Consider the following 21,336-nt stretch of genomic DNA (forward strand, 5'->3'; position numbering starts at 1 on the left):
AAGGTCTGAGGTAAGGTGCTCCAAGTAGAAGGAGCAACAAGTTCAAATCCCTGAGGCAGGAATGAGCTTAGGGAGTGACTGAAAACCAGAAAGAAGGCCAATGTACTGATAGATGAAATGTAATCAATGAGGGAAATAATGAAGGGAATGAATACTGAACAGATTGACAGGATCTTGGGGGTCATCATAAGGAGGTTATATTTTATTCTAGTTCATTCTTGGAAGTCTTTGCAATGTTTTAATCATGAAATGAGAAGATCTAATTTGCTCTTTGAAATTATCATCCTGGATGCCATGTGGAGAATGGAATATGGGTCACGATGTGGGTGCAGGGAAACCAGTCAGGAGGCTGATGCAATAAACCAAGAGAACGATGGTGGTGGGTTGGCTCAGAGTGGTAGCATTGGAAACAGAAGCTTTGGAGTTACCTATTGGAGGTACCAATAGGACTTACTTTCAGACTGGAATCTAGTTATGATGAAAGAGGAAAAAATAAGACAGAGTTTTAGTTTTGGTGCCCAGTTGGGTAGATTGGAAAGAATTGTGGAGGAGGGAGTTCTGGAGCATGGGAGAAAGTCAGTGATTCTGGTTTGGCCATGTTGACACTGAGATGCCTGATAGACATCCAAGTAGAGATAAAGTAGGTAGTGACATGAGTCTGGAGCTCAGCAGAGAGGCTGGGATGGAACTGGATTAAATTAACTGGAAGAAAGTGTAGTTAGAGAAAAGAGGATGGCTGAGGACAGACTATTAGAACTAGCCAGCATTTTATATAAAGGAGGAAGCAGTAGAGAAGACTAAAATGTTGAGACCTGTGAGACCAAGGAAATAAAGTAAGGTTGTGTGATTGCTGTTTTGTCTCAAAAGTCTCCAAAAAAAGTGTTTCAGAGGAGGGAACAACCAAGTCTGTCAATTGCTGCTAAGAGGCAGAGAAAATGAGGAGAGAAAATGAACCACTTGGCAAGATATGGGGTGCTGGAATGTGGAAAGAGAGGTACAGGAGAAATAAAAGTATAGAAGTAAAGAATAGATGGTAAATAATGGTAAATAATTTGGATCCAGGAGGGAGAAAGTTACGTTTGGGTAGCAAGGTGACCACCTGGGGGTGGGGGTGGGGGGTGGACCTCACTAGGGAGCATCAGTAACTCTTTCTGAGGATGGTTAGAATGACAAAGTCTAGGGGCAAAACTCAGGTTTTAGAAGCAAGAACAAAGGCTATATAACCAAACAGCCCAGACCAAATCTTGTGACTGAGTAATTGGGATCTGTTGGGCTCTTGGAGCTTGCTGTGTCTTTGTCCCAAGGGAGCCTAAAATGCCCTTGTAGCTTCTGACCTATACAGTTAATTTGCCTGGTTGGCTAAGCTTCTGTCTCTTCTGTCATGAGTCCTCCACAAAACCCCCTTCCAATGATGTGCTATCAAAGAGGATGACATTCCCAACTAGAGGAGCACCACTCTTTGAGCAAGAGGATATGAGTAGAAAATTAGATAAGGTATAAATCAATCATGACAATACCAATGGACAACAGAAAGCGGCATCACAGCAGTGTAGAACAGGTCATGGGGAGATTGATACGATCCCACTTGAGCAGATACTAGAATCTGCAATGATGAGGGAAAGGGAAATAGTGAGAAGAGACTTGATGACACGTAATTGCACTAGACTAGAAGGCCTGGTATTAAAGAAAGCTTCAATTTTGAGTTTGGAAATGTAGGTTTGGGTGAAACTGCAGAAAGCCTGAACACTAGGTTAAGAGACTTGGGCTATATTTGCTAAGAACGAGATCCCAAGGTTTGTGAGCAAGATGATGTGATGATCAAAATGGTAAAAGCATAAAGGGAAACTAGTCAAGCATTCAGCTTGACTATTACAGCTTGAATATTACATTATGCCTGTTGAGATGTGCTCATAGCTCACTATAAGGAAAAACTATGCATCAGGATTTCGTGATGATAGCTTTTCTTTATCTTTCTTTCTTTTTCCCTTTCTTTCTTTCTTTCTTTTTTTTTTTTTTTTTTTTTTTTTTTGCTGGTATTCTCCTGGAGAAAGAAAACATAGAATGTCTTTCACACAGCTTACCCCAACCAAAATCAAAATGACCTGCTTCAGAAGGAAAAGGAGGAAATTCCTCCCCTTCTTTTTTAAAATAAAAAAATTGAGTTATTTGTAGTGAGGTGGATGGACCTAGAGTCTGTCATACAGAGTGAAGTAAGTCAGAAAGAGAAAAACAAATACCGTATGCTAACACATATATATGGAATCTAAGAAAAAAAAAGTCATGAAGAACCTAGGGGCAAGACGGGAATAAAGACACAGACCTACTAGAGAATGGACTTGAGGATATGGGGAGGGGGAAGGGTAAGCTGTGACAAAGTGAGAGAGTGGCATGGACATATATACACTACCAAACGTAAAATAGATAGCTAGTGGGAAGCAGCCACATAGCACAGGGAGATCAGCTCGGTGCTTTGTGACCACCTAGAGGGGTGGGATAGGAAGGGTGGGAGGGAGGGAGATGCAAGAGGGAAGAGATATGGGGACATATGTATATGTATAACTGATTCACTTTGTTATAAAGCAGAAACACACCATTGTAAGGCAATTATACTCCAATAAAGGTGTTTAAAAAAATGGAACTTTTCTCTCTAGCCTACCTTTTTATCCTGGCTATAGCTCCTATGATTCAATAGGCTTGAAGCAATGATAATTAAATATTCTATTTCTGCAAAATGGAATGACTAGAAAATATTATATAAAATCTCTGGTCACACCCTAATGCCATTTATATGAAGACATAAATGAGGTTATTACTCATGTCTGACCACAGTTTCCAGAGCCTGAAGGAGACTGGAAGGATGTTACATCACACTTAATCAACACTGCAAGTCAGAGCTTGATTTTGGCTGCCTGGTAAATTCGGGCTGTGTTTGTGAGATGGGACAGGGTTCAATCAGTTTGAATTCAATTGCTGGAATAGAAGGAATATGTTCCCTTGCACAGAATCATACAGGAGAGAATTTCTTCTAGAAATACTCCAAAAACAGACTTACTAAACTGCCTGATCCTTCCTTGCCTTGGGCCACAGTTTCTCTAGTTTTTCAGTTTACACAGTACATTTTCCTTTTTTCTGCACACCGCCAAACATGGCCCTAGGATTTCTTCCCTACTTTAGCTAGCTTGTATTATCATGTTGCCCCCCCAAATTTCAATGATTGCAACATGCCTCTTTTTGGGTCACATAAGCTTTTGGGAATTTAATATATTTTTAAAGAAAATAACACTGAGCTGCTGTATAAACAGAAGTTTAAAACTAAATGAATTTTTTTCACAAGTCAATTTTATTTTACAAATAAAATTTGGAAATTTTATTTACAAATATAACACGAAGACATATAATTTTTTCTCAAAAATATCTAGAAATTTTACTATAAAATATAACATCAGGAAGGCTTCAGAAACATTATTTCAACTAGACAGAATTCCTCATGGGCCTTCTCTTTTTTCCTTTTTACACTTCTCAATAAAGCATAAGCTCTGCACCAGGAAGCAGCAGCTTCAAACACCCTAAGCCCATCTGTGCATTTATAGAGAGATGGAACAGGAGGATAACTTTTTTTTTTTTTTTTTTTTTTTGCGGTACGCGGGCCTCTCACTGCTGTGGCCTCTCCCGTTGCGGAGCACAGGCTCCGGACGTGCAGACTCAGCGGCCATGGCTCACGGGCCCAGCCGCTCCGCGGCATGTGGGATCTTCCCAGACCGGGGCACGAATCCGTGTCCCCTGCATCGGCAGGCGGACTCTCAACCACTGCGCCACCAGGGAAGCCCGAGGATAACTTTTAAATCACTAAAACCTGGTAGTATCGGAACTGTGGATAAATGGAAAAATGAAGAAAATTCTTAGCATGTATTCCAAATCAAATACTAAAAGTTCAGAAATAGGACTCCTTATAAAGGGAGTTATGCCAAATTCAGACATACTGGATCCCTGCATCACTGGGAGCATGGCTAGTACAGCCGTGAACTGGGAAGTGATTATCAGCACATCTTTGATCCAGGATTTCACTTATAAATTTGCAAATCAGTAGCATTTATCATGGGCCAACATTGCATTTTGTTTTGTCCTTTGTTAGAAATCTTGCTCCACCCCTGTCTGCCTTTCTCTCTCCCCTTCTCTATCACACAGTTGTCAGTCTCTTGAATTGATTACCAAGGGGAAAACCATATGTCAAGCTATGTATTTCTGGCTCATCTAGTACTTCTTCATATGCCCTCTTTATCATCTTTCTTTAGATGGTCAAAATTAAATTATATGTTCCTCTTCCTTTACTACTATTTTCCATAGACTATATGAAGAATATAATTTTCAGTTTAAAATGGGAAAGTGATATCAAAAGAGAATAAAATAGATTTTTCTCAAAAGCATGTATTGAGTAATAAGAATGGAGTAAAACACCTAAACATCTTAAAGCTATATGGAGGCGGGGGAGGGGGTGGGAGGGGACGGGAAAAAACAACACAGTGTTACTTGTTCGAAAAACAAATTATCCTGTGAACAACCATGAAAAGCAGGTTTAGAGGATGCCATTTAGAAACCCACTCAAAGTGAGTCTTAGTTAGAACTCTGAACTTATCCTCAAAATTAATTCCCTTTGACATAGGAAAAAAATCTTTTAAAAGAATCTTAGAACAGACAAATTTATAGAAACTCAAACCCTTTTCAAGCTGCAAAAACAATGCTGGAAAGAAAAAAAAGAGGAAACCCTAAAGACATTCAGACCTTGCTTCAAATTATTTGTTCCACTACTTACTAAGTGAAATGGAAATAACACCCCTACTTTGCTGGCATGGTCTGAGGAGTAAATGAGATAACATCCATCAAATGGCCCACAATCAGAATGTAAGATCCAGAGCAGGCACATGGTTAAAAAAAAAAAACTCTCTTTCCTCCTGGCCCCTCCAACCCAACCCTCATGCCCATACAAAAAACACTACTTAAAAACTCTCCCCAAAATACTTTTACACAATAGGGACACAACAAATAATTTCAGTTTAAGCAGAAACTAATTGATGAATGCATCACAGGAACATATCATTAATATTATTCTAATGTCTTAGGGTAGCCTCAGATGATCTCAGAAAGGGGGAGAAAATGACTATGATGGCTCACCACTCCTCTTCTTGGATCTTCATCAATGAGAGGACATTCATTACCAGGTAACTGTACACCTGTATTATATGTTATTCTAGTTATCAGTCATTTGTGGATTACACCTTATGTGTATTATGCATTTTGTCATTCTAAGCTTCATTTTGAAAGCTTTAACTGTATTGGAAAAACTTGGAAAATGGCATCATTACATTTTCTAATTTTTCTCATTTGCTACAAAGAGAGCCCAGTGAATTAAAAGTTATAAAAATTATGAGGGCTTTGTAAAATATTTCAGAAAATATGATATAAAGAGTGCCTAAATTTGGGTCTTCCATAGGTATTATAATAAAGTCTAAATGTGTATCAATAAAAAAAGCATGATGTATGACCCACAAGATCAATGATATGAATCATCAGTTGAGACACTGAATTAGAAATTGAATAAATATGTTCCTAAAGACTGAAAAGCCATAGCCTATCATGGAACAATCACTCATATTTTATAAATAGTGGTCTAATTTCACCAAAAGCTAAATTTCTATTTTAATAGCTGTCACAGTTCTCAGGAACAGCATTAAGTAAAGGATCCAAGGCTCCTCATAAATAATATATCCAAAGAATTAGCCTATGGGCCTAAACCAGGCTTTCTTGGCCTCTCCTTCCCTCCGTTGCTCCTCAGGACATACTTCATTTTTACTGTCTCCCTCTTGATGTTAGATTATGCAATAGATGGCCAACAGCTACGGCTATTTTCTTATACACAGCAGACAGCATCTTATGCTAGTTTAGGAATAATAGAGCAGGGATTTGAAAACTATAAGAATAAAGATAAGAGATAAACCTGGATGAGCTAGAGCAGAAACTGAAAAGGGAAAAGACACAAAGGTAAGAAAAAAAACAAGTCACCCTGGAAAGTGATCCATGTCTTACAGGGAAGAGAAACAAAGCCAAATAAATGACAGAGGAAAGTCATATAAATGATGCAGGATTGCACAATAGGAAAGCAAAAGGAATAAATATGGTCAAAAATGGAATTAAAGCTACAGCTGAAGGATAAGCATGAAATATAAGAGGTGGGAAGAAGGCAGGAAGTAAAAGATAGAGGAGTTACTCATTCATTCCCCAAATACTTATAAACTGCTTCCTAAAAGCAGTTTATACTCCTGTGGACCCTGAGCGTTCAGTAATGAATGAAACAAAACGCTTACCCTCTTGGGGTTGCCTCCTAAAAGAGGGATGCAGTCAAAATGTAGGATAAATGTAAAACAAGATGCACTCTTAGGTGCTGAAAGATATGAAGAATAAAAATAAAGCTGGAAGGGGAGTAATGATTGCGGGGGGTAGAGAGCAGTGAGTTATGATTTCATATAAGATGGCCAAGGAAGGCCTCAGGAAGGAGCTAGCAGTAGAGAAAAGCCTGAAGGAGGGAAGCGAGTGAGCTGTGTGGGTATCTGGCTGGGAGCCTCCCAGGTCCCCTTCCAGGAAAGGGGACAACAAGTTTACAGCCCTGAGGCAGGCACATGCCTGTAAGGGTGCAGGAAGCTGGTATGGGAAAGTGAAATAGGGAGGACAGTAGGAGAAGGTGAGGTCAGAGACAGAATGGCACCAGAATATGTAAGGCCTCATAGGCCACTGAGACTGTGTCTTTCCCACTTACAAGATGAGAAATCATTGAAGATTATTGAGTACACGAGTGACTGAATCTGTCTGGCTGCTGCTTTAAGAACAGACTGAAGAGGAGACAAGGATAGAAGCAGAGAAACTATCGAGGAGCTGATAGTCCAGGGTAGAGATGATGGTGGCTTGGACCAAGGTGGCAGCGGTGGAGGTGGGGAAAAATGGTCAGATCCTGGGTATATTTTGAAGGAAGGAACAATAGGATTTCCTGAAGGATTAGATGTGGGTATGAGAGAAAGAGAATGATTAAGGATGATTCCAAGGATTTGGGTCAGGAAGAATGGAGTTAATACTTTCTGACATTATAAAGACTACAGGAGGAGCAGGTTTGGGGTAGGAGATCGGGAGTTCAGTCCTAGACAAGTTACATTGGAGACTGACTAATATCACCAAGGGAATAAGTGTGATAGAGAAAATTCAAGGTCCAGGGTTAGAAAAGAGTGAAAGGAAAAGTAGGAAACAACAAGGCGAGGCAGTAGTACATTGGATGGAAAGTGGGCAGAAGGAATGTGGACACTGAACAGAGAGGAGGGGCAGTGACAGAGTGGGTAAGTATAGAAAACACCACTTGGGGATGTCAAGGTAGCTAAAGTGTTGCTGGAGATACAAGGAGAAGAGGGAAGTTGAGAAAATGGAAAATTGAAATGAAGGGCAGAAATTAATTTTTAAAATAAGTGCAGATGACTGATAATGAAAGTCAGAGAAAGTAACATCCATATGAAACCAAAGGGAAGAGAGACAGGAAGATCCTAGAGAGAACTAAGAGATGGACATGGTAACAGGATGGACATTGTTGAGAGGACCTGAAAGATGATGGTTTGGGAAGAGAAAATGATGAAAAAATCATGTGAGTGATCTGCAGGGGAAGCAGCAAGCAGGCAAATGAGATTCAAGATAGAGGGATGATGGAGAAGGTGGGAGAGACTGTGAAGAAAGGGAAGAGGCTCACGAGAGAGTGACAGAAAGGGCAAAACAGGGTAAGAGCCCAGCACAGCCCCAAAAAGGTCCCCCTACCACAGTGCCTCCCCCCAGAGAAAATTACAGAAACATTGAACAAAGGTGTCTCCAAAGACAGTAGCCCTGGGTCTACACCAGTGTTCCTTTTTGCGTAAATGCCTTCTGTGCAGTGTAAGTTTAACCAGTCAGGAAAACAAATTTACCACACTGGGAGGCAAGTTTCGAGAAGAAACAGTACACGGCATAAGAGAAGAATGTACGAACCCTTGTCCGTATTTTCCTGTTATTCAACTCTGCTTGACTCAGGTCAGCCCATGGAATCCTGATTCTCATCTCCCACCAGCCCCACCCTCAGTGCATTGCTAAACTACTCCTGGGGCCACCTCTCAGTCTGAGGTTGCAATCGTTTTCTTTTTCATCTACTTCAGCTACACAGCTGCTCTTCACCTCTTGGATTCCTGAGGAAGCAAAGTCCTTTCTCACCAAAACCTTTAGATTTACCCTTATGATCGGATTAAAAAGCACCCTAAGCATGCACCGCATAATCCAAATAGCAATTCACAGTCCCCTTCTGCACTCACTGGCATCTCCATGACCTCTCTTCCCCTATAAAGCCTCAAGACAAATGTCATAGAGAAGTCCCAGCGCCCTCCCTAACTCATGTCTGCTCCAAGGGGTGGTCCTGTTCTTCCCAATCCTGCTATTTGTTCACATGTGTTTCTCTTTATTCTCAGTCCTTGAATCCTCTGTTTCTCTAGAACAGCTTTCTTCCACCTTCATGAAGCTCTTTGTTCTGTTCTTAATTGGTTTATGTTGATCTCATTTGTAGCCATGAGCAGCTGATGGTAACTTCTCGTCCTGGACACCACATTCCTTTTATTCAGCTGTGTATTCAAGTATTTTCACAGAAATAAACACCTATTCCATACACTGGTGGTTACCAGGGCAACTTCTGTTTCCTTTGTAATATTTTATAGTTTCCTAGTCTCAGTTCCTCACTTTTCCCATGAAATCCTCCCTGAACTGCAGTAAGATTTTAATTAGCCTGTTAATTACTTGTGTATTTGTTCTTTTCAAATATTTACTTCCTAATTATGAAAGTATGATTATTTTATAAATTATTGTATTTTATATATTTATATTATAAAAGCTGAGAAAATATAGAAACATATAGATTGAAAGAATAAAATTATCCATAATCTTACTACTTAGAAAATGTACTGTTTAAATTTGTCATATTACCCATATTCTAAGGATTTTATTTTATTGAGTTGAGATCATTCTATATCTTGTTTTACACACCTGGCATTATATTACAAATATTTCCCCATACTATTAAAACAACCTTCCTAAAGATGATTTTAATGATACTATATCACTCAACAATATAGAAATGTCATAATATAATTCCTTTAATTTTGACCTTCAAGATGGCTCCAATATTTTGAATACACAAGGACTAGTTCACAGAAGTGTAATTACTGAATCAAAGTATACAAGTAAATCTAATGTTATTGTTACAAATTAGCTTTCTAAAATAGTTTGATGAGCTGTCTCTCCCACCAACAGCTTAAGGCTTCTTACCTTGTCTTTACTGCCTCATAACAGATGCTTGGTTTCCCAAGGTAGAATGTAAGCCCCTTGAAGGTAAGACCTAATTATCTTTTGCATCCTCTTTCCCAAGGTGAGGTACCTGGATGCCCTTCATACATGAGATGATTTTAGGTTAAACGTAAATAATTGGTTTTTATTTGAACACTCTTGGAAAGCATTACAAAAATATAACTAGCACATGAAATCTTTGATTTCACAAACATTATTTCTCAGGACAGATAAAAGCTTACTTAGTAACCAAGTTACTAAGTAACTTGGTTGGGTTTCTGTCACTCACAACCATGGGTCCTATAACTAATGAAAACACCCATCCTGAACCACATGCTATCAGAACACTCTCACTTTCTAATGTATTATATTTATTTATTTTATTCCCCAAATAAGACTGAAAATTTAAGGGGAGAGAGTAGTGTTTCATATATAATTCTGCAAATATTAATGCAATAAGTAATATATAATTGTTGAATAAATATATAAAAAGAGGAACATCAACTAGAAAAATATTAAGTGATAACAGATTATACTTGGAGTTAGCCAAACTCATAAAAGCAGTACATGAATAATTAGTTTTGAACAGCACATCCATAGCCCTCAGCCAGACTGTATCAATCACTTTCCCACAAAATACCTTGAAGCCAGCATTTTGTAATTTTTTAATCGCTGAAAATATTTTTATACATATATTCTAATCATTTAGAATATAAGAAGAGAAAGAAAACTAACAAAATTTGAGAACCTATATGCATTCCCATTTTATAACTGGCCTACAATGAAATATGTTAAAATGAAACCACATATTCTGGGGGAGGATATTTCCAAAGTGTCTGCATTTCTAGTGACCCTTATTTTGTGTCATATTTTGAATTCACTGAATTGGGCACTTGCAGTTTATCTTCTATACCACAGAGACCCTTTCAGACCCTAGTATCCATGTATTATTGGCATTCCAGGTGGTAAAGTAAAATAATATAGCATTTATGCAAACACTGGACTTGAAGATAGCGTTCCTCAAAATGTGGTCCAGGGGCTGCCTGCCTTCCGATCAAGATGCTTATTAACAATGCAGATGCTGCGCTCTGCCTCAGAGCTAATCAGGTGATTCTGATGTATTACTGGAGTCTAGAAACTACTACTCAGAGGAGGAAAGGCTTAAAGTTTGAGAACTTCTACCCACCTGAAATAAACAAAATTTCTGGAACTCAGGGAAATCTTTACAAAATAGTCACCAAAAATTATAATGATACCATTGACTACCTATGATATCCAGCTTGTCATAAACCCCTCCATTCTTCATTTATTCACTTAAGTAGTTATTCAGCTCCCATTCTGTGACAGGCATTGTTCTGGCAAGACAGAACTCACCAACTTATTAAGGGATATTTATTTTCATGCACAGAAATACATGAAAAAGCTGCAAATTAATAGGAAAATAGACCTTCCTTAATGAAAATTTTGCTTTCAGCAAATATATGATCCATGAAATGAGAAGTATTGATTTAATAGCACAGTAAGCAATATAACATTTATGTCTTACTCCCGGATAAGAATTTTCTGAGTTTAGAAACTTCCCTGAGTGAAGGGTGTTGGCATAAGTTAACTCCATGCTCAAATGATTAAGATTCCAGTTGCTGTTTCCTTGCCTGGGGTTGTCACTGCTCTGTTGCTTCACGTGGTAAATATTCTAAGTGAGCTGAGTATTAAAAAAAAAAAAAAAGTTGTTCCCTATGGTTGCTTTCAAAGTGCTTTCACTTCAGGTTTTAGGCTAAAATCAGGGCATTTTAGGCGTGAGTAAATGCCAATCCTGAATTTGAAAGAAGAGTTCAAATCCAGTTTTAGAATGTAGATCAGATTTCACTCTCGGAACTTGTTAGATTTTTTTATTCTCCTACTTAGGAACCTAATACAAACCCTTGCAAGCTGCAGCTCTTCCAACAGTGGCCACAAGGCACATGTGCATTCCTGTCCTTACTAACTAACCTTAATTAGCATGATGTAATAAATTTGAGCAGAAAGTGCATCACTCCAAACAGTTCCTATTGCCAAGCAGGTTGGCCAGTACCCTTTGCTGAAACAAAGAAAGCAGCCACCTGCACCTCTGAGCACAAAGAGCCAGTGTTCCAGAGGCTGCGTCCTACCTGGCGGGCAGAACCAGAGGGCAATGTTTGCCCAGGTCCCATGGCCTGGGTCTTCTCTGGATCAAAGGAACGGGCACAAACACTGTGAGCCCCAGCATGCCCTTCAGGTAGGTGTATAAAGACAGGGCACCACTCTTCTGAAGACCGTTGGACTTTTGTCTTTAATGAAGGATAAGGGAGTCCTCCCTGACATAGTTTGATAGGAGTCAGGATTTTAAAATAAGCTAGGGCAAAAAGTTTGAGACATGTGTAGGACCATCTCCTTTAAAAATGAGGAATCTTGGGCTTCCCTGGTGGTACAGTGGTTGAGAGTCCGCCTGCCGATGCAGGGGACACGGGTTCGTGCCCCGGTCTGGGAAGATCCCACATGCTGCGGAGCGGCTGGGCCCGTGAGCCATGGCCGCTAAGCCTGCGCGTCCGGAGCCTGTGCTCTGCAACGGGAGAGGCCACGACAGTGAGAGGCCCACGTACCGCAAAAAAAAAAAAAAAAAAAAAAATGAGGAATCTTTTTCTATGTGGGAGTTTTTCTTTTAAATTTATGTAAACATTCCCATTATTCATGTCTGGTGACCTAGTAAAAATTCATTTTTATTGTGAGAAATTGGATATCACAATTTTACATAAAGGTCAATAATATCATCCCCAGACTAGTGAAAAGGGTCATTAAGCTTTATGTCAGATATTTTTCAATGAATATATATTGTTAACAGTCATTGAGCATACCAATATGACTGCTACTCACAATAAAATTTATCTACTCCACATTTACCTATTTTATCACTTTAGTCCATTAAAAAACAACAAGATCATCTGTCTGCCCAATACACACTTAAAATGTTTCAATAGTCTGATGAGGTCAAAATTCAAAGACTCTAGAAATAGATGACACAGAGTTTACTTGAATTTCTGGTCATGTTAGCTATGCTGGTAAAAGATCTTTCCCCTCTAAATGTTGCTCAGCATTCAGTTTTCTATATTTTATTCCCTAAACAAACAATTGCTGAGAGCAAACCATTAGCTGACTAGAAGCTGGGATAGCAATTTTGAGCAAAAACAGACAAGAGCCCTACTCTCATGGAGGTTGTAGTCTGAAGCCACAAATCTCCAACTGGAGCCTTTATCAGAATCTCTGGAGGGCTTGGTAAAATAAAGATTGCTGGGCCCCATTCCCAGAGTTTCTGATTCAGCAGGTTTGTAGTAGAGTGAGCACTTGCACATATAAGTTCCCAGGTGGTACAGATGCTACTGCTCTGGAAATCACGGTGAGACCACAGCTCTAAAAGCCTGGTAACAAAATGAGGTCAGTGTTCAGAAGGAAAAGAACCAAGTTCTATGAGAAAATAAGGATCTAGCCTAAGCCGGGAAGTCCAGAGATCTGAAGGTGAAGCAAGCTAACAAGGTTAAGAGAGTCAGCAGGACAGCACTCCTGACACAGGGAGCCAGCCTGACATCTTCACGGCCAGAGGGAGCACAGAGTTCCAGCCAGTGAAAGTTCCCAGAATGGTTGAGGTGCAGGACACAGGACAAAGCATCTCTGTAAAAGAGGCTAAAGAGGAAGAGAGACCAAGCAGGACTTTACCTGCTGTGATAAGGATTTGGGGTTTTTATACCAAGAGCAGTAGAGAGACATTTAAGGATGTTAACCAAAACAGATGATATGCTTATGTATGTTCTACATACTCTGGATAGAGTGTGAAGAGTATATGGAGGATGCCCAGAATAGAAACAAGGAGGCCGCTTAATATGTTTTTTCCAGTGTAAAGAGAATCAGTGGTCAAAGTCACGGCGGCATTACAGAAGAGCACCATAAAAGCCCTGTAAGGAAAGCCCTGTCTCTAGTTCACGCTCACGTAGATGGCCCCGAGGATCACTGACCACCTGTTGTGTTTCAGACACTCTAGTAACAATCCTGATGGTCCAAGTGGCTGAAAGCCATATCAGTCCAAAAGCCTTAACAGAATAGTTTCCCCATGTCAAGGGAACAAGGGGCATCAGACTGTGATGTCAAGGTAATCATCCTCAGCAAGCACAAAATTTCCTAGCTGTTCATACACAAAGCATGTTCTTTTACAGTCAGCCTGCATCTGCTCCAATCATGACACATGTTGTGTGACACATCTGTGTTTACTTTTTAACTGGCTTAAAAAAAAACTCTATAGGGCACGTATTAGGGAGACCTAAAAGTTTAAATCATGGAAAAATGAGAAACAAGATCCTAACGGAAGCTAGAAACCAACGTAATTGTTTCATTTCCCCATTTCTACACCCAGCCCCCCAGCAAGTCCCATCAACTCCACCTCCAATATCCAACCACTTCTCACCATCTAGTCCAAGCCACCACTATCTCTTGCCTGGACAACTATAAGTGCCTCCTAATTGGGCTGCCAGCTTCCATTCCCTGTCCCCGTAATCCATCCTCCCCCAGCAGCCAGAATGTCTCTTTACAATGTCATCACAGCGTCCTGCTTGAACCCTTAAAAGCTTCCTATTGCAGACTCCTTAGAGACTCCCAATGCGATCTAAGGCCCAATGCAATCTTGCCTGGAGAACCTTTTGAACCTCATCTTGAGCCATTCTTCCCTTGTTTTTCTCCTTTAAACATGTCAAGCTTAGTCCTGCACACAAGATGTGGCACCGGCATCTCTTGCTCGGGACACTTTCTTTGACTCTTCACAGGGCTATAGCTCCTTCCCATTATTCAGGTGTCAGTTTAATATTTCAGGCCTCCTGATCACCTTTTCTAAAATGCCCTCTTTCATCTGCTGCATCACAGGATGATGTTTTCTTGTTCTTATGGCACTTACCCCTATGTAAAATCAACATATTTCTTTATTTGCTCTTTTGGGTTTTTTTTTTTTTTTCTATCTTCCTCCTCCAGAAAGCAACTCCCATCACTGCAGGGGCCCATTGGTTTTAAATATTGCAGTCTCCCCAGCATCTATTACATTGTTTGTTACATAGTAATCCCCCAATAAACTTTTGTTGATGATGAGTGAGTATGGGAGTATCAGCATCAAGGAACTAAATCAGGACTTTAGTATTTTGGCTTGACATATGTCACCCTTAAATACTGTTTCATACCTAGTGGCAAGGTGATTATATCAGGGCTTCTCTTCATTTTAACATACATGCAAATTTCCTGGGGATCTCGGTTAAAATACAGATTCTGATTTCTAACAAGATGCCTCCCAAGTATTCAGACAATATTTGGATAGGAGTCACCCTTGAATCCCGTGATAGAATAATGACCTTCTAAAGATGTCTACTTCCTAATCCCCTGAACCTGTGAATATTTTACGTTACGTCACAAAAGGGAATTAAGGTTGCAGATGGAATTAAGGATGCTAATCCATTAGCATTCCTTAAATTTGGGAGATTATCCAGATGGGCCCAATGTTATCATAAGTGTCCTTAAATGTGGGAAGGTAGGAGAACTATGTGAGAAGATTCCATGTCAAAGTAATGGAGTGGGAAGGATTGTATAGACACTGCTGGCTTTGAAGATGGAAAAGGGAGCTGGAAGCCAAGGAATGTGGGTAGGCTGTGGAAAGTGGAGAAAGCAAGGAAATGTATTCTCCCCTAGAGCCTTCAAAAGAAGTACAGCCTTGCTGACACCTTGGTTATAGCCAGTGAGACCTGCATTTGACCTGTAGAACTGTAAGATAATGTTTATGTTGTTGAAAGCCATTAGGTTTGTAGTAATTTTTTACAGCAGCAATAGGAAACTAGAACAAACCTCCTCCCAAAGAATGTCTGCAAGGACAGTGTTCTCTGGCCTCTTGGTTCAGTAACAGAGGAGGAAAGGGCAGAAGTGTTAGCAGGCTGGTTATATGTAACTATTTTAGCTTCATTTGGAATGTCCACCTATTTCAACCTGCAACCTGCGAGTTGATAGACTTCCCTTCCCCTAAAAGAATAATATCACCATGATTCTCAGCATCTTGAGATCTAAAAGAATGGATCTCAAAAGTGTGGTGTCTGGACTAGCAGCATCAGAATCACCTGGGAACATGTTAAAAATGCAAATTCTGGGGCTTCCCTGGTGGCGCAGTGGTTGGGAGTCCGCCTGCCGATGCAGGGTACACGGGTTCATGCCCCGGTCCGGGAAGATCCCACATGCTGCGGAGCGGCTGGGCCCGTGAGCCATGGCCGCTGAGCCTGCGCGTCTGGAACCTGTGCTCCGCAACGGGAGAGGCCACAACAGTGAGAGGCCTGCGTACCACAAAAAAAAAAAAGAAAAAAAAAACAAAAGAAAATTCTCAGGACCCACACCAGACATAACTCAATAAGAAACTTTGGAGGTGCCACTCATGATCTGTTTCAACAAGCCCTTCAGGTCCGGTTTTAGAACCATTTATCTAACATAGCACATCTACCACTGTGTTTCATATTGTCCACACATTCAGGGCACGTAATTTTTCTGTAGTTTTCAAACAGCTTTTTCTTGGGCACTAAATATTTCTTTGTTCTCTCCAAAACCATCAGCTACAACAAGAAACAGACTATTCCATCAAAGTGGAGGTAGTTTCAAGTCCCTACTTCGGATTAGAATAGAATATAAAAATCAGTACCGATTTGCAAATAGTGTCAGGGCTGTGAGCCAGAGACCATACTTCTCTGTGTTTCAGGCCAGAAAAGGAGATTGTCGGGTATAGACTTCCCCCATTCTTTCTCCCCTGTCCACAAACCGCTTGGGCTGCCCTTAGGAAGTCAGCTGCATGTGATAACAGAAACCAAGGTCTGATGCGGAAGCTGCTCATTGCAGCCACCAACTGGAATAATAGACTGTGAATTTTTAAAAAATCTTTTTCATAAAAATCTTCAGAAGCCAAACCATAGAGGGAAAGAGAGTAGATAAGCATCTTCCTTTATCTGAGGTTGTTAGAAAACAAGCTAGTGTGTTAATATATAAAATCTGATAGTTAAGCTTATAAAGGAATTCTCTTCAAAATCAGATATCAGTTCTAAAGCAGAAGCACGAGCATTTTAATAAATGATACAATCCTTCTTTGCCTCTCCTCTTTTATCCCCTCTTCCATGTCTTACCAACATCTAGTGACATTGTTCTGAGTAGATACAGCTCCTCTCTTAAACCGTGGAGTTTTCATAATCAAGAAAACATTTTGGGGGGTTTTGTTTTCTATCAACCGACTAGCCATCAGTCACTTCAAATTTCTTTTTAATATTGTGAAATTATACCTTAATCTTTAATTCTTTTGCTCTTATCTGAGTTCTAGGTGTTAAGGACCTGAGAGAAGTTGATAGATCTATTTATTAATGGCTCCAGGGCCATTGTTTACAGGGGTAATCTTAAAAAGATGTATACCTCGGAAAATACAAAAGTCACAAAATGGCCACAAGCAGCCAGAGGGTGGTTATGTGGTGGAAGTGAGACAAGCCTAGTTATATTACCTTATTGATTAGATTACTAATGGATTTCAGGAAACTCTCAGGTCCTTTTTTTTTTTTTGCGGTACGCGGGCCTCTCACTGTTGTGGCCTCTCCCGTTGCGGAGCACAGGCTCCAGACACACAGGCTCAGCGGCTATGGCTCACGGGCCCAGCCGCTCCGCAGCATGTGGGATCTTCCTGGACCGGGGCACGAACCCATGTCCCCTGCATCAGCAGGCAGACTCTCAACCACTGCGCCACCAGGGAAGCCCCCCAGGTCCTTTTTATTATCAATTGTCAGCACTGACAGAGACAGGGTCTAGAATAAAACTGCTTGGAAGAAAAAGGCAAACAAGTCACAGGCACCATCATCCCAACCACCAGCAATAATTAATGATACTTGAGCAGAGTTGCTAAAGATGTTCAAAACCCTTCCTTTTCAAAAAGGGCAGCCCTTTGAAGGAAGTCGGGAGAGTTAAACAAATTCAGGGCTCCCTGATCATTTAGGTTTTGCATTTTTGCTTCAATCGAGATAGCCCTTCCCTTCCCAGCTTCTCAGTATTCAAACTGTGGAACCCAATCCCTTCATTTGCAATGGAAATGCATAACCTACTTTGCTAGCTGAAGAAAGTCTCTAAGCAAAGATTGAAAAGCAGTCTTCTTTCCTCATCGTTTGAGCCAGGAGATGAGGCCAAAGACAAAAAGAAATGGGGCCGTAGCCACTTATGAAAGAGGGGCGGCAGGAGTTTGCAATTTTAATTCCAGGATTCAGGTGGACAGTAACGAAGGATAACGTGGGTTAAGAGAATCCTGCTCCTGCTTGCAGACGTCAGTGATATGGAATGATGGTTTGTCTTGGCAAAGAGCTTAATGATAAGGCTTTACTCGTTCTTTTGCCCGCATATTTCCTGGTTCCCCTTTCCAAAAACATACAGAAGTTCATATTACATGTTTATGGAAGAAAAATGATGAAAACATTATGACTGTATTATGCACTTACTATATAGAGTTTGAAAAGTATACAGAACTACAACACATAAAATAAAAAATCACAACCGTAATTCCCAGAAAATGATCAATTTGCTATCTTTACATGTTAATATGTTTTTTGTAAAACTAATTCTGAGTTAAGTTTTAAATTCAGTTTTTTGAACCTGACATTAAATAGTTAATCTCAATGCTAAAATGTAACATTATGAACAAAATTGGGAGGGGCGACTGTGTAAGAGAGCAAGCTAGCATTTTTATTCTGCCTCAATTTCTCATCTTTTTGAAAAGACTCTTTCGAATGTTTTAGGTTCCTGCTCTTGAACATGGCAATACACACAGCAGAATGCTGTCTCTAGTGCTGCTGTCACTATCTGGTTCGGCGGCTGCCTGGCTGGGAGCCTGAACATTTTTCAGCAAGTCTCCAAGAGGCAGAAATAACACAAACGCAGGAAGCACAACCATGGCCAAATTTGCCTTTGGTGACTACATTGGGTTGTATTTTCCACTGAAGTTTATTTTGTGTCATGTGGCAATCTCTGAAGCTTGTGTTGGGCTACAGCATACAACAGTATTTCTGGTTTGCCTTTGTCCAAATTGTAAGAATCACTTAGCAAAGAATGAGACGGGGTTTTCGGGTTTCCAGGAAAAGGATCAGATAGCCACTGAATTATGCTGTAAATCACTACTAAAATGAGGGAGAACTCTTATTACAACGAAAATTTGACATTCATTCTGCCTATGGATGCAGGGCATAACTCATTTCCACTCATCATGCTGTCCAATATGTCAATGCATATTACAGTTTATAAAATTAAATACAAAGTGTTTCTTCCAGCCAAATAGCGTGATAAGATTGAGGAACTCCTCTCTTGCTCAGCCCATTATTCATGACAAACGTCAGAATGTGGGTAATTCCCATCTGCTGAGCAGATGCAGTTCAGACCACAAAGTGCAAAGTACACCTAAGCATTTTACAGTCAACTCTGGATCCACTTTTACTCATTAAAACTGAGCTGGGAGCCTTACAGGAATAGGGAACCTTTAAAGGAGCAGGAACCCTGGCATCATTCCCCTACACCTGTCGCCCCTCCCCCATGTTAAGTCTTTCCCTGGTTAGCACTCACCCAGGAGCTGTAGTGACTAATTCTGGGTGTCCATCTGCATCTATCAGGGTCCCCTCTCTCTACTGTCAATGCACAGTGCCAGCTTCTGTCCTGGTGAAGCTTAAGATTCTATGTGTTCATTTAGTTAGAAGTCCAGTTTACATGGAAGTTTGCTATTCCTTAGTTTTATAAAAACACTATTCATGTTATATATTATGTGATAATGTTTTTTTTTAATCCTTACAATATATTATGATACAGTATTTCATGTTCGAGAAAACCAAGCTCTTCTTAGAAAATCCATTTATGTATCACACATAAAGTATGGCTTTATGCACACATAAAGTATGGCTGTTTGTACCATGCCGACTTCTTGGGTGTCCCTGTGGCTTCTAGACAAATTTGCAAACTGAGAAGACTGGATATGGAATTCATTTCTTATCACCCACCTTATAGCTTTGTTAGGGCAGCTGAACAGTTGCTAAGCAGTCTGATCTAGGCTGGTAGGGGACTCTTTGGGGCTGAGAGGGAAAAGTACACAGATGATTTTTTTCCTTTTTTATGAGATAGGGAGGTCCATAGGCAACATTTAAGTTAAATTCTAAAAAATACATTATAATTAGCACTGACAAGTCACCATGTATATTAAATCAGTCTTCCCTTTCCTGACTAGGGACTGCCTAGATAACACTTTAGTGGTGGCCTTTGGATCTCCTAAACCAAATAACCCCTATACTTATTTTAGGTCTCTTCTAGACTTTAGATTCTTCTGTACATGAGGGACATTTGATCACCTTTCCAAAGAACATAGCCTTGGCTCTCCACCCCAATACCATTGCAATTGTTCCACTCACCTTGCTGCCTCCGTGTTGTTTTGTCCTGAAATCTGTCTCCCATAAGCTCCCTAGTGGCCCTTAGGAGCATCATACCTTACATTTGCCTGCAACCTCCAGTAAGTGCCTATTGCCTGCAGGGTGAATTTTAAGCTTCTTAAAATGGTTCACAAGGTGCCTGCCTGCTTCTTCATCACTCACCATTCCCCATTTTACATGTTCTACTCTTAGAGTCCCAACTCTTTGAGCTTTTGCCACAAAAGCTACAGAAATATCTAGAATGTCCTTGTTAATATTTTCTTTGCCTGGTAAGCTTCTCACACTCTTCTTGCTTAATCCTTCCCCTCCAGAGTGCACAATAGGCAGCATCTATTCCCTCAAGCTCTCACCCACCTCAGTGTATGGCTGAGGCCTCTTTATTGTGCTCACACAGCAAACCATTAGGACAGGTCTTCTGTTAGAGGACAAAATTTGAATCAGTCAGCAGATAAGGGATAATCAACTTGACAATAACTTCTTCAGCTCTTTGTGCCCTTAATGCCAACAAGTCGAGTTCGAATGTTGCAGGCTACACTTTACCCTCATGTTGTAGTAACCCATTGCTTCAACAGGTGCATAAACTAATCATCTCCAAAAGTTCCTCTGGTAAAGTCCATACGATTAAAATGTGATGAAATTTTAATATTTAGAATGCATACACCATTACTATAGTTGTTCATCTAACTTCTGAATTTTCTTTTCTAGTTCCTCACTTTATTGCACCATTAACTTACCTAATTTTATCCCAACACTATTTTACTGAACTCTTTTCTTCTTCCACATGCCAAAATCCTTCAAAGTTTCACTGATAGTCAGAAAGATCCTGCCTGTGGTGAGAAAAATATGGAAGATTTCTGTGGTATTTAGTTACCCTGTGTTACACATGGTTTATAGGTTGGCCAATTGTCTCTGTAAAGTGTCAGATAATAATATTTTAGGCTTTGTAGGCCATATGGTTTGTATCACAACTACTCAACTCTGCAGTTATAGAAAGAAAGCAACTATAGACAATAGGCAAACAAATTAGTGTGGCTGTATTCTAATAAAACTTTATTTGCAAAAGCAGGTGGCCTGGGACCACAGTTTGCTGACTCTCTGGGTCATTTGGAGACTTATTTCTGTGCAGAAAGATTTAGTCAGGTTTTTTCAGATACAGAAACATTTTCCAAGTAGCTTGTTCCCAGAGAATAATCTTTCTAATCAAACATGGTCCTGAGGTAAATACTTTGAAGGATACTTGTACCATACCTTATCATGCAGTTTTATCAGAAACAGAAGCTGAGGGAATAAGGTTATGTAAAGATTCATTTACTTTAATGACAACTCTCACAGCTCAGCATATCAGGAGTTGCATCCCAAGTGAACCAGAAATTTCCGTATGCTGCCCTGGCACCCAATAATGAGAGCTATAAAAGTGTTCATGCTCTTTACCAGTATGTTAATTTTA

The 21,336-nt window shown here is 40.1% G+C and overlaps 1 protein-coding gene across 2 annotated transcripts in view; it reads left to right on the forward strand.

The window, feature by feature from the left end:
- Positions 1-5,127: 5,127 nt before the first annotated feature.
- RASSF6 (Ras association domain family member 6) overlaps positions 5,128-21,336 on the forward strand; it is a gene marked incomplete at both ends in the record, with an annotated part of 46,176 nt that continues 29,967 nt past the window's right edge. The window contains one exon of one of the 2 annotated variants that reach the window (XM_079705248.1): positions 5,128-5,216. In XM_079705248.1, the coding sequence (XP_079561374.1) occupies positions 5,152-5,216 (65 nt within the window). The remainder of the gene's footprint in view (positions 5,217-21,336) is intronic. The other variant, XM_079705247.1, reaches the window with a different exon arrangement.

This window comes from Hyperoodon ampullatus (assembly GCF_949752795.1).
Source record: "Hyperoodon ampullatus genome assembly, chromosome: 1".
In the NCBI taxonomy this organism is placed as follows: domain Eukaryota; kingdom Metazoa; phylum Chordata; class Mammalia; order Artiodactyla; family Ziphiidae; genus Hyperoodon; species Hyperoodon ampullatus.